Genomic DNA, 13,758 nt, shown 5'->3' with positions numbered 1-13,758 from the left:
CATGCCAATAGAACAAATTGTAGCTTAACATTACTTTTGTGTAAGTAACACATACTATTTTAGATGCAAGTCTGTTTATGACCTTTTAGTTTTAAGGTAGTACATTTCAGGTAAATTTTTTAAATTTATTTTTGCTCCTCTCTTCTGAGTGTAATGCTTTATCAGTTTGTTCTTAGTTGTTAATAGTTAAAGTAAACTTAAATGGTTTGTTTTACTCTTTTTCCAGAGACCTTTTGCCTAAAGATTTTGTAGTTTATTCCTACAATGAGGAAGGGACTCTGATCTCTGACTATCCCAATGTACAGGTAATATATTTTTCTCTTGATCCTATAGTAAAATTTAAAAATAATTATAATTTAAAAGTGAGTTCTAGATAAGTAATTGTCACTTCCCACAACCCCATGGGGACACTTTTAATATTATAATAGATGCATGGCCTGGAGGAGATGGGCACATTTATATAGACTAAAGGACTTGACAGCCCTCCAGGTTCTTTATTAAGATTTTTTGTTTTAAAGGCAGGAAAAGAATATATTTAGTGGTAATTCTTACTTATTATGAAGGGGGGAAAGTTTGATGTTTTAAAAATATAAGTTTTTTATTTTGTTGAAAGTTATTAAAAGCAGATTTCATTCTCTTATTAAACCATTTATTCATCATTAGTGTTTAGTAAAGAAAAATGTTTGTTTGTTGTTATATATTATATACATTATATATTTAATAATGTTTAGGTAGATGTGAAATATGAATTAAAACTTTGATACTTTTTAAAATTTCTGTGTGGTTAGTTTGTTGTTGTCATATTCAAATGTTCAATTATTATTATTATGCTATTATTCAAAAGAGGTGTGGTTCTCTGCGTCACGTTAGAATACTCTCGGGGACAGAACTGGCCAGGAATACTCAAAATAATTGGCAGATGTTGAACTTGGCTTTGTGTGATTTTTACTTAGAGCATAAACATTTTTAGTTTGGTTCAGGAAATGTTTTACAGTCCTTTTTTGGTGACTATGTATTTTTTCTTTTGCAGTAATTTTCATGAGACGTCATTGTTTCCTTTAAACATATTATTATTCCCCTGAACTTTGTAATGCTTCGCTAATTGTTTATGTTAGACACTTTTGAAGCATTCTTCAAATAAATAGAAGGCAAAAATCTTTATTTTAGATTAATTATTAGTACTTAAAAAAATGAGGAAATGCTGACTTTGCCCTATCCTTTCTTTGTTTCACTATTTGATTGCTTTATCTTAGTGCACTACTGGTCTATTTATTAGAAAATTAGTAGAGGAGATTAGATTTACATTATAGCATAAACCAGATAAAAAATAATCCATCCATTTTTTCATCCATCTGAAGATTACTATGGCAGGAGGCCAAAGACCACATATTTATGTACTTTAGCAAAAGCAATAATCTTAAAAGGCACTTTTTTTTTTCTTGTAAGGGTTGCTTGGCATACTTACTTGAGATATACACTGATTGGACTTGAATTCTGGCTCTGTCACTTCCTGATGAAGTTAAGGTCATCAGTTGAAATGGAATGCAGTTACTATTTCATAGAATTATTAGGACGCTTGAATGAGTAAGATGAGTAAGATATTTGTAAGACGCTTAGAAAAGGCAGTCTGACATTTTTTAGCTCAAATATAGTTATTATAGAAAGAATATATACTTAAAACTTTTAAAAATAGATTTCAACTATATAGAAACTTACATAAGTTATATTAAAGGTTTATAGAATTGTTACGTTTTCCTGGGTGTTTGAAAAATATCGATTAAGACAACATGGAGTCTTTTACTTATTTCTTGGTTATTTAATAATGTTTAGGTAAATGTGAAATATGAATTAAAACTTTGATACTGGGTTTTTAAAAAATTTCAGTGTGGCTAGATTGTCAAATATTATAATGACATATACTTTGCTCATACAATGCAGTTAAAGTTATATTGAGAACATGTACATGCTTTCCTTTACAATTCTGTTGCTTAAGATTGAAATAATTTGTAAAGCTTTTTTTTTTTTTTTTTCTAGTTTTCATCATTAATGTCCTTCAGAAGACCATTTCTTATAAGAAACAAAAGTTTTAGAAAAGTCACTCAAAATGAGTTGCTGTGTGAAGTGTAAAATTCCCTGTTAGTGTGTCTTAGGACTTTGGGGTATCTTGTAAAAAAACTTGTAAATTCTGTTGACTATTTCCCCCAGTTAATTGATGCTCTTTATTTCCTCTGAAGATCCATCCATTGCCCTAGGCTCCCTGGACCTTTACCAGGCTGTTTTTCAATAGTTCTGTGTACCTCTAGCTAACCTTTAAATTTATAGTTTGTGTGTTTCAAAATTGTCTGTGCTACTTGTACCTTTATTGTTATTTTTCAATTTAATTAGATGTTTTGTATTACAAAGTATAATATGTTGTTCTTCTGAGAACTGTAAGAGCTAATGGAAATTTCCCCTCTGTCCTCTGAAGGTTTGCTGGGATATTTTAACAGACAAAGACATTACACAGGAGAAAAGGCATGTAAATTTGTTAACATACAAAAGGAAAAGTCACAGCACAGAAGAAAATCATAGGCACATGATTACCCACTAACCCAACATAATTTAAAAACTTATGTAATCTTTTATTTTTGTTTTTAGTTTTTAGTTTTATATTTTTATTTTATATTTATTTGGTGCTGAGGTTTGAACCCAGTGCCTTGTGCATGCTAGGCAAGCACTCTACCACCGAGCCACAATCCCAGCCCTTATGTACTCTTTTCTATAGAGGAGGAGGAGTTTGGGGAGTGTTTGGAACTGTAAATGATTTGTTTTAGGGGAATTTGATGGCTTTGGAGAACATAAAATGCCCTAGGACAAAGCACGTTTCGCCCACAGAATAGAATATGGTTTGTCAATGTTTTTTTCTGTTGAATGGAAATAGAAAACAGTGGTATGTAGCAAAAGTTTGTCCAAGTTTGTTGGACAAATTTTGGTCTTTCTTCCTGAGATTAGTTTAGTCTTCTCTGGTTAATGAAATTTTCATAAGAAGACTGAAGGTAATTGTATTCTTGGGAGATCCTTTTAGGTAGATAAGGGAACTTTACTACAGAACTAAATTGAAAGCTGTGGAAATATTTAATAAGAGCAAGTTATTAAACAGATACCATCAAGTTGATAGGTTAAGGGTTCACCTGCTGGATGTCAGTCAGCTCAGTTCTCTGTGTGTCATGTCAGTGAGCCTGTGCTGTCTCTTGACAGTATTAATACAGATCTCTTAGTTGGGTAAGGAGTGGTCTGCCAGGTTTTTATCTGTGAAGTTACTGTTTTTGTCTTTTAAATTAATGTGATGGTTAGATACTTGAAGACTGTAAATATCTTCAAATTTTTTACCCAGTGTTTTCAGTATTTAGTATTTGTCTGAATCAGTTATTAACTGTGACAGTTGTCAAAATGGTGATTCTCTAATTTCATTGGTGCCTCTGTTGGGGTGCTTTCTCCTGTGAGGAAGTCTTATTTGTTGATATCAATGTGAACTCATGGATTCTTTCTTTCTTTTTTAAATAATATCTTTACTTTGTTCATTTATTTATTTTATATGGTGCTAAGAATCGAACCCAGTGCCTTATATGTGCTTGGTAGGTGCTCTACCACTGAGCCACAACCATAGCCCCAGGGATTCTTTTTTGTCATGAGTGAGATTGAAAATCTTTTTATATATGTAAGAACATTTTTAGATCTTTTGTGAATTGTCTGTTCTTGTATTTTCCCAATTTTCTTTTGGACTTTTAATCTTTTCCTCTCAATATTTAAGAGCTTTTTATATTTAGGAATATTAACTCTTTACCTATCATGTAGGTTTTGAAGATTTTCTTCTAGTGTGTCAGTTGTCTTTTGGAGTCTTTTGGTATTTCCTCCTAAGAAGCAGCTTAAAAAATAAATACTCTTTTTATATAAGAAAAATTATCAGTTTTTATCATATCTAGATTTTATGTAATAGTTAGAACATCTTTCTCTACACCCAGGTTAAAGAAGAATTCTCTTATTTTTTTTAATAGATCCTATGTTTTTTTTTTGTTATGTTTACACTCTTGACCATTTAGAATATATTCTTATGAATAGTGTGAATCATGGATCTAATTTTCTTCCTTTTCAAGTGTCTAACTAATAGACCAAGCCACATTTGTTGAATAGCACATTGTTGCCCCAGTGATTTGAAGAGCTACTTTTATCTTATGAAGTTCTACATGTACTTTGGTCTGTTTAGAGGCTTTTTTTCTCTTTTGCTGGTTGGTCTCTCTGCTGATGCACCAGGATCATATTGTTCTAATAATTAGGGTCTTGCATATGTCTCAATGTCTGGTAGGACTTTTCTATTTTATTGCCTTTTAATTGTTTAAAAGATGAGAAAAAAATCTCATTAGGTACTAACTACTAAGCAATATTTTTGCATTTCCACTAGTTAATTTCTGGCTCAACATTTAGGGTAAAGATTCAAGTTTTTGAAGATGGCTGAATTTATAACTAATAACAACATAAAAAATATAGAAAGAAAAGAAAATCATCTGATCAAAATACCCTTTTTGCCTTCATGCTGAATGTTTTTTCCCTTGGACCTTATTAACTTCTCATAAGGTCCTGTCCTGTATTAGATGTCAACTGGCTGGTGCTTCTTGGATTGACTGTAACTTAAATGTTCAACATGACATAACACTGTCCTGTTCTGGTTCTAGGATGAAAGGTCACTGGGGCAGAGTTGTTTGTGCCTGGTATCCTGTGGCATTCTGCCTAGAAATTTGTGTCCCTGGAGGGTGGTGGTAGATAGTCGGCAGATACTCTGAAGAATGCCATGTGATGTTTTGAAATGCCAAGAATATAAATAAAATTTTTTAGTTTACTGGATGCAAGTAATGTTAGCTCTGCAGTTTCTAGGATGATTTTCGGCTATGTAGCAGTATTTGGAGGTAATATAATATTTTTTCATTTAGAATCATTGTCATTATCGGGGCTATGTGGAGGGAGTTTATAAATCATCTGTTGCTCTTAGTGACTGTTTTGGACTCAGGTAAGACATTTTCTGTATTTTTTTTCTATTTTTTATCTTTTCTTCTCTGTCTCTAAGCCCAGTCATTTTGGGGACTTAACAGAATTAAATTTTACTTTGATGTTACTAAGGTCTCTATAGCTGTGTTTCAGATATTCTTGGCATGTTTATTTAGGAAAATCTTATAGTTGATGATTTTTAATATTTAAATGGAAAATTTCATTTTTCTGAGAACACTAAATAATTTTAGGTATTTAAAATAACATATGCTTTAAATTTTGGTAGTGGTTGGTTTACAAAATTTTTACCTGCATACTCATTGAAGTTTCACAATGTCTGAAAAAGAGCTTATTAACATCATATTTTGGTGAGCAAACTGATGTTCAGAGAAATTGTATGACATATCCAATGAAGTTATAATAATGTTAAAGTTACTTGTATTGAAGACCTGGCCATATGGCACTGTGTTAATTAGTTGCCTTCATGGGTACATGATTGATTGATGTGATAAATATTACTTTTAATTCTCAAACCAAATATATAAAATGGCTATGATTATTCTCATTTAAGGAACAACATTTACTGAATAGTTATTGTGTGCCAGGGAATATTCTAAGTATTTTATGCATATTAAATAATTTATTTTTCTGAACAATACTTTGCAGAATGTAAACTAAAGTTAAATGACTTGTTTGGATCCCTCACTAGTAGAAAGCAGATTTGGGTTTGAGCTCTGGTCCTGCAGCTCCAGACCCCTCTTTCTCAGCTGCTACTTTGCAGTTGTATAGCAACCATTCAGAAAGGTTAAATAACAGCAGTAAGGTCTGTTTAACTCTAAAGCCTCTATTTTTTCCTATCTTGTGGTATCTTTACATGTGTTGAGAATTAGGACTTCAACTCAGGGTTTCTGATGCCTTTTTCTGTGTATTTTTTCTTAAAAATGGCATATGTGTAATGCAACATATAGAGGATTGCTACATTTAGAGAATGCCAGTTATGGGATTGAACCGCTGCACAATAGCTCTCGCTTTGAGCACATGTTCTATCGAATGGATGATGTCCACAAAGAGCCTCTGAAATGTGGAGTTTCTAACAAGGATGTAGAGGAGGAAACCACAGAGGATAGAGAGGAAGATCATCCCAGCATGACTCAGCTGCTTCGAGTAAGGAAATATAATTATTCATGACTTGGATTCATATTTTTTTAAAAAATCATTTATTTGTTCATTAAACCAGCACTTAAAAAGATGAGCAGTATGTAGTCCCTGCTGCCAAGTTGACGACAGTTTAGATTCTGTGGGTTTTAGAGACTAGGGTTTAAATTTTAAATAGGAATCATATTTAGTATTGCTGTATAATACTCCATTACACTGTTTTTCAGTGGAGGTTTTATGTAGATTGAAATAATGGGAATGGCCATTATTGATCCATGGAGAAACATACACACACACACACACACACACACACACACGCACACACGCACACATACACACACACACACACACACACACACACACACGGGTTGGGGTGCATGCAGGAGAGAGAGATTTGGCATTAGCATACTAATCACTTCAGATGGCTTCCAAGGCTGCTTATATTCCCAGTTGTGACACTTGAGGATTCTTTGATATGAGTCACTTGGACTGAAGTGGTTCTAGGATGGGATTAACTTCAGTTTTAGGGATTATACCTTTTTACATGTGAGATGGTGCTGTTTTGGAAGAGGCATATTTTTTCCCCTTTTCTTTTTGTTGAGGCATATAGGGACTCTATATGTTGCCCAGGCTCAAACTCCTAGGCTTAGGTGATCTTCCTATCTCTGCCTCTACAGAAGCTGGAACTACAGGTGCATACCACTATGTCCAGTTTAGATCATAATTTTAGTTAATTAAGTAGTCTTAATTATGGCATTGCCTCTCCTGCCATCCACTCTTTTGACTTTTGGACTATTTTTTTTTTTTTTTTTTTGTAATTGAAACATTGAAAGACACATTTTTGCTTATTCTATTCTGTAAAATGACAAAACTAGTTTTTGTTGTTGTTGTTGGTACAGGGGATTGAACTCAGAGGCACTTGACCACTGAGCCACATCCCCTGCCCTCAGTGAGACAGGGTCTCATTGAGTTGCTTAGTGCCTCACTGTTGCTGAGGCTGGCTTTGAACTTGTGATCTTCCTGTCTTATTCTCCCAAGCTGCTGTGATTAAAGGCACACACAACCATGCCTGGTAAAACTAGTTATTTTTTAAAGTGGTAGTGTGTGCCCCAGCTTTTGCTTTTAAATTTTAGGAGACATTCTTTCACTTTAGTAATGGGTTTTTCAGTTTAGTAATGGGTTTTCTCTTTAAAGTGTTTTTTTTTTTTTGTGTGTGTGTGTGTGTGTGTGTGTGTTTGTGTGTGTTTTGATTTTAAAAATCAGTCTTTAAAACATCTGCTTCATGAATAACTAATTTTATCTTTAGCTGGAGTTTTTCCCTCAGATCAATATAGATAGCAGATAACATTTTTTTTTAATCATGTTTTAATTCAACATGGTGGTGCAGGCTTGTAATCCTAGTGACTTGGAGGCTGAAACAGGAGGATTGCAAGTTTGAGGCCAGCCTTATCAAGTTACCAAGTCCCTGTCTCAAAATAAAAAAGAGCTTGGGATGAAGCTCTGAGATAGAATGAGATAGAATGCTCCTCGGTCCTGCAAAAAACCAAAACCAAAAATGAAAACCAGTTAAAAACCCCAAAACATATCTTTGGCTTTATTGATCTTGAATACATTAAGTAAAGTTTAACAATACTCTTAGCAGACATGAAATACGTGATTAAAGTATGATCATTACATATGAAAAACGTGTAGCCTGATACTTTTTATTTTGCCCTTATGATGTTCGTGTTTTCAACAGAGAAGGAGAGCTGTCCTGCCACAGACCCGATATGTGGAGCTGTTCATTGTTGTAGACAAGGAAAGGGTAAGGATGGCAACAGTTTTTCTTCTTTTTCATGAAAAGCACATGAGACGTGGGCGTTCCATGAAGGAAATACAAACTGTGACATATGTTTGTATTGATTTTTCTTAAATAAGTATTTAGAAAGTAAAATGCCTTTTTTCTTTAAACCTTAATACCACAACATACCACTAGAAGCTGAAGTAGCAGATGGGACCACTTTTGACTTAATTTTTTACTAGCGATTCTCTGCCTCCACCTACCCTGTTCTCTTTGTTAAAATCATTTTTATTAGTGCATTATAGTTATACATAATATAGAGGTTCATTTTTATATGGTTATACATGCATGGAATATAATTTGCTCCATTTTAGTACCTAGTCCTTCCTCTCTCCTTCTCCTCTTCCCTCTCCTAGTCTCCTTCATCTCCTCTACTGGTCTTTTTTCTATTTATTTATTGCTTTTTAATTGGTGCTTTATAGATGTACATAAAGGTAGAATTAACTGTGCTGTTTTCATATGTTTATGTAGTGTAATTTGTTTAATTCCATTCTGCAATTCCTCCCTTTGTCTGTCCCTTCTTCCTCTTCCTCCGTCTACTCCCTGATCTCCCTTCTATTTTCATGGGATCCATCACCCCCTTTCTTATTTTGCTCTAGCTTCTGACTATAGTGAAAACTCTGTCCCCATGACTGAGTCTTATTTTGCTTAGCATGTTGTTAATTTACCAGTAAATGCCATAATTTCATTCCTCTTTATCGTCCCTCTTCTTTCTAGTGATTTGCTTATGTGCATTTCTTGAATGAAACTGTGCTATCAGGGGCTTGAGAATGTTTCAGATTACTTTAATATACTGTGGCTTAAACCAAGTTAGTCAGGTGACTAATAAAATTGCTTTGCTTTGTAGAATCTTAGTTAACCTATAATTCACTTAAGAGTAGATTACTTCCAGGGCTTGGTATGCTTTTGTAAGGAAATAGTATTAATTTCAGAGTACAGGACAACACCAGGGCATTTTCCTTGTTTTTATTTAAGAAACTGAACTAATTGTTTTATTTAACTGAGAGAAGTAATGTGTCCTTTTCAACGTATATAAGATTATGAGTTTTAAATAGAGCTGCTATATAACTTGAAATATAGATTATTTGAAATGTTTTGGCTGACTTTTATTTCTAATTTTGTTGTTGTATTAAGAGTTATTTGTGGAATCTTAATATGATTGGCAGTTCTTTTCTTGTAAGCTGCAGGGGTAGGCTTGAGGATTTTTGTGGTTTAAAAAACGGTTTATTGTTGTAGGTAGGAAAAAATAAGCCCTAGTGATTAAGAGATGGAAGCTCGCTCACATTCGTTTAGTATAGGTTCATTACCTGCAAACAGGGGGAAGAAAAGCATAGGGAATGTAAGTTAGTGTGAACTGCGCCCCAAATGATGGGTAAAATGTTTCTGTAGAATGTTTTGGGCAAAACACACAAAGAGAAATTTAAAAGTATTTTTCTTTATTGCTGTCTCCAGATAGATTTGTTTTATATGTATAGAAAATGGTTCAAAATAAAAATGGAACCATTTCCACAAAGCCCTATCAAAGTTATTAAAACTTTTGTTTTTTTTTTTAGGAGAATTATGATAAATTGCTTAACTGATAAAAATCATATATTTTGATTTTAAGGCCTTTATCATAGAGCAAAGTCATAAACTTTTTAAAATTTTCTTTTGGTTAGTAAGTTGGTTGTATAAAAAATGTTAAAATAGACATTTGGATAGAACCACCTCCTATAGAAAAGAATCAGTTATATGATTTGTTAGACTTATACTAGTTATACTAATTAGAAGAAAGGAAAACTTTGGTATATTTTCATTAGTATCATTGTACTTGTTTTTCTTTTATTTCTATTTATCACTAAAGTGTACATTTTAGATGTATTAATTTGAAATGTTGGAAAATGTCTTAATGCCTTAGTTTTAGTTTAGAGAAAAATATTTGGATTCTTCATTGTAACAGGTTAAAGACATTTTCATTCTTAAGTTACTTAGGTGATAATGACAATGATTTTCCTTTGCTTTTCCAGTATGACATGATGGGGAAAAATCAGACTGCTGTGAGAGAAGAGATGATTCGTTTAGCAAACTACTTGGATAGTGTAAGTTGTCTTTTCTGTCAACTAGGATTATTCTGTCCTGCCCTTTCATGGTCTCAGCAGAATTTAAAATCTCATTTTGAGCTTTGATTATCATAGGCCTAAATGACTCAGTCTTTCTGAGATCTGCTTTCTAGTTTATTCTGTATTTTTCAAGGTCTCAAAGCAAAGTTTAAGTGTAGAAAAGACTTTGAGAGGTCTGGGGTTGTGGCTCAGCGGTAGAGTGCTCACCTAGCACATGCGAAGCCCTGGGTTCCATCATCAGCACCATATAAAAATAAATAAATAAAACATAGATATTGTGTCCAACTAAGAAATAAATATAAAAAAATAAAAGACTTTGAGAAGAGCCAGAGATTTCAGATTAGCATTTGACTTACCTTCAGAGTAGATTGGCTGAAGTACTTTTTTGTTTATAAAGAGATCTTTGAATTTTTGTTGACAGAATCTTATTTGAATAAGTCTGCTTCCTACCTTGAAACTGTGACATATGCCAATGTTTACTTTGTGCATGTGTGTAATTTGGAGTTCATTAAAGAATTAGATACATATTCTTATAGGATAATTTTGTTTGTAAGGCATTCATTCCCCTGATACAACAATGATGGTGATGATCATAATGATATCATTCTGTTAGGTGTTAACAATGTGTTATAATCTAAGTGCATTATATTTATTAATCATTTAATATTCACAGAATCTCTATGAAATAGGTATGAGTTCTAGAATCCTTGATCTGTAAACTTTGGGGTCCCTGTGATTAGAATTTTAGGTAAGCATTTAGAAAGGTATTATGGTTTACTGTGTATTACATAATACCTCCAACATGATCTTGGGATAGTACCTTTTGATCAATTTCATTGATATTTCTGCAGTGAAATGTATGAATTATGTTAAGTGTTATGTGAATCAGTTTTTCATTACTATAACAAAATACTATGATAATCAACTTATAAAGAGAAAAGTTTTGTTTTGTTTTATAGTTTTAGAAGTTTAAGACTGTGATTAGTTGGCCCTGTTGTTTTGGACCTGTAGCAAGGTGGTGCACCATGGTGGGAGCCTGTGGCAGAGCAAAACTGTTCACCTCATGTTCAGGAAGCAAAAGAGAGGAAGAGGAAGGGTCTGGGTTTCCACAGTCCCCTCTGAGGAAATGTCCCCAGTCACTTGAAGACCTCCCACTAGGCCCCACATCTTAAGGTTTCTATACTTCCCAATAGAGAGGAGATGAGGACTTTACCACATGGGTCTTTGGGGAACATTCAAGATCCAAACAATAGCAGTGGGATAAACACAGACCATGAATAGGATTGCATTACTTTGGGGTAAGTTTTAGAACCAAATTTACCAAAAACTTAATTTCCAGAGTTTGTCAGATGTTAAAATGGGAGATAAAAAGGACTTTGAATCTTTGTAACCTACCATTTTATAGGTAATGAAACAGATTCTTGAGAGGTTAGAGTCTCATTGTACTGAAAGACTTTTTCTTTTGGAGGGAAGAAGTCTAATTTTCAATTTAAGTAATTTTGTTACTATAGATAAAGCTTTTCATCACATTCTTTAATGTATTTTATTTCTCTTTTCTTCACAGATGTATATTATGTTAAATATTCGAATTGTGTTAGTTGGACTGGAGATTTGGACAAATGGAAACTTGATTAATATAATTGGAGGAGCTGGTGATGTGTTGGGGAACTTTGTACAGTGGCGGGAAAAGTTTCTTATAACACGTCGGAGACATGACAGTGCTCAGTTAGTGCTGTAAGTGAATTTTTTTTTTAAAAAGTGCTATGAACAATCATTTTTGCTTATTTTCTTATATTTCTTACTTATGTTTTTCTTTTTGGGGGGTTCTGGGGATTAAACTCAGGGGCACTCAACTACTGAGCTACACATCCTCAGCCCTTTGTTTGTATTTTATTTAGAGACAGGACCTCACTGAATTTGTATTTTTCTTTCCTATATTTTCTTACCACCACCCACCCTCCAATTGCCCACTACCCTTTTAATTTTTTTTTTTCCTAGTGCTGGGAATTGAACCCAGGGCCTCACACATACTGGGCCCTACTTTCTTATTTTGTTTTCTAATTGCTTTTTGTGAAATAAAAAAATTACATGGAAAGAAAAAATTTGGATATCTTGCTTGTCAGACAGTTTGTTTTCACACTCTCAGAACAGAATTTAAAGATTATTTTAATTTGAGCTCTCATGATCTTAACTCAGTTTTTCAAAGGTGTGCTTTCTATCTTTCTTTTGTTTTTATTTACTTTGGGAATTATTTGGTTGTGTACAAATTATAGGCATGGAATCTTTCTCCTTCACAGATTTGAAGGCACTGTAGCACTGTTCTGTAATCTTTTGATTTCCATTATTATTATTATTATTTTTCTATTTTTATTTTATTTTTTGAGTACTGGGGATTGAACTCAGGAGCACTTGGCCACTGAGCCACATCTCTAGCCCTATTTTGTATTTTATTTAGAGACAGGGTCTCACTGAGTTGCTTAGTGCCTCACTTTTGCTGAGGCTGGCTTTGAACTCAGGATCCTCCTGCCATAGCCTCCCAAGCCACTGGGATTACAGGTGTGTGCCACTGTGCCTGACTTTTAGTATTATTCTTAAGATTCCTAAAATCATTCTGATATCTGTTCCTTTATTGTGGCCTGTGTTTTTTCATCATCACTGGAAAACTTGTAGGATCTTCTCTTGGTTCCCAGACTTCTGAGTTTTCTTGATGATGTATTTGGTATAGATCTTTTATCACTTATTGCACTGTGTTCTCAGTGAGTAATTTCAATGTGAAATCAAAGTCCTTTGGTTTTTGGAATTTTTATTGAATTATTTTATAGATTATTTCATCCTTTTATTTTTTGTTTCTCCTGGGATCCCTTTTCTTCTGGAATCCCTTGGCTACTGGTTTTCTTGTCCTGGTACTTCTTTACCCGCCCCCCACCCCCAACTTGTTGTGATTTAAAAGTTTTTTTTTTTTCCGCGGGGTGGGGGACAGTGCTGGAGTTCTGAGTATCTCATGCATGCTGGGCAAGCACTCTACCAGTGAGCTATATCCCCAGTCCAATTTAATGACTTTTATAGCCCCATAATCATAAAAGCTTGGTCCTGACCTTTTTATTAATTTTCAGTAAAATGCACATGCCACCTATCTCATCCCAGTGACAGTGCCATGTGTTTTACAAAAGACCAAAAGGAGCAGGCATCAAGTGTACCCACTGCCATGCCCAACCACACTGTTTGGTCAGTGTCTGTCCTATTGTAGATGCTTGATGATGTTTAATGAGCCTTGGTTGTTTGTGGTTAAGAATGGAGTTGTAAAAGCTTTTTGGAAGCTTCGAGCACATGAGTGAGTCTTAGGTTCTATGGTTCGCTATAAGGTGATCAGGCTGGAATTTTCCTTCACTGTAGCTCTGATTATTTTTTCTGGGTTGGTCCGAAGCCCCAGAAAAGGATTTATTGATTTATTTAAAAAATATTTATTGGGTGTATACCACATTGACCAAAACAGATAAAAATTCCTACTCTCATGGATTCCGTATTCTGGTGGAAGAAGTTTGAATAAATGAGACAAATAAGTGTATATAGTTTGTTAAATAGTGCTAAGCAGTGTGGAAAAGTAAAACATGGAGGGTAGATATAAAAGTAGGAGTGGGGGTGGTA

At 33.8% G+C, this 13,758-nt stretch overlaps 1 protein-coding gene across 1 annotated transcript in view; it reads left to right on the top strand.

Moving 5' to 3' along the window:
- Adam9 (ADAM metallopeptidase domain 9) overlaps positions 1-13,758 on the top strand; it is a 90,811-nt gene that overhangs the window by 13,041 nt on the left and 64,012 nt on the right. The window contains exons 4-9 of the mRNA XM_076853825.1: positions 227-305; positions 4,965-5,041; positions 5,988-6,183; positions 7,913-7,978; positions 10,021-10,092; positions 11,678-11,847. Of these exons, the coding sequence (XP_076709940.1) occupies positions 227-305; positions 4,965-5,041; positions 5,988-6,183; positions 7,913-7,978; positions 10,021-10,092; positions 11,678-11,847 (660 nt within the window). The remainder of the gene's footprint in view (positions 1-226; positions 306-4,964; positions 5,042-5,987; positions 6,184-7,912; positions 7,979-10,020; positions 10,093-11,677; positions 11,848-13,758) is intronic.

Source organism: Callospermophilus lateralis, chromosome 4 (assembly GCF_048772815.1).
Source record: "Callospermophilus lateralis isolate mCalLat2 chromosome 4, mCalLat2.hap1, whole genome shotgun sequence".
In the NCBI taxonomy this organism is placed as follows: Eukaryota; Metazoa; Chordata; class Mammalia; order Rodentia; family Sciuridae; genus Callospermophilus; species Callospermophilus lateralis.
This window is presented reverse-complemented; position numbering and strand designations above follow the sequence as displayed.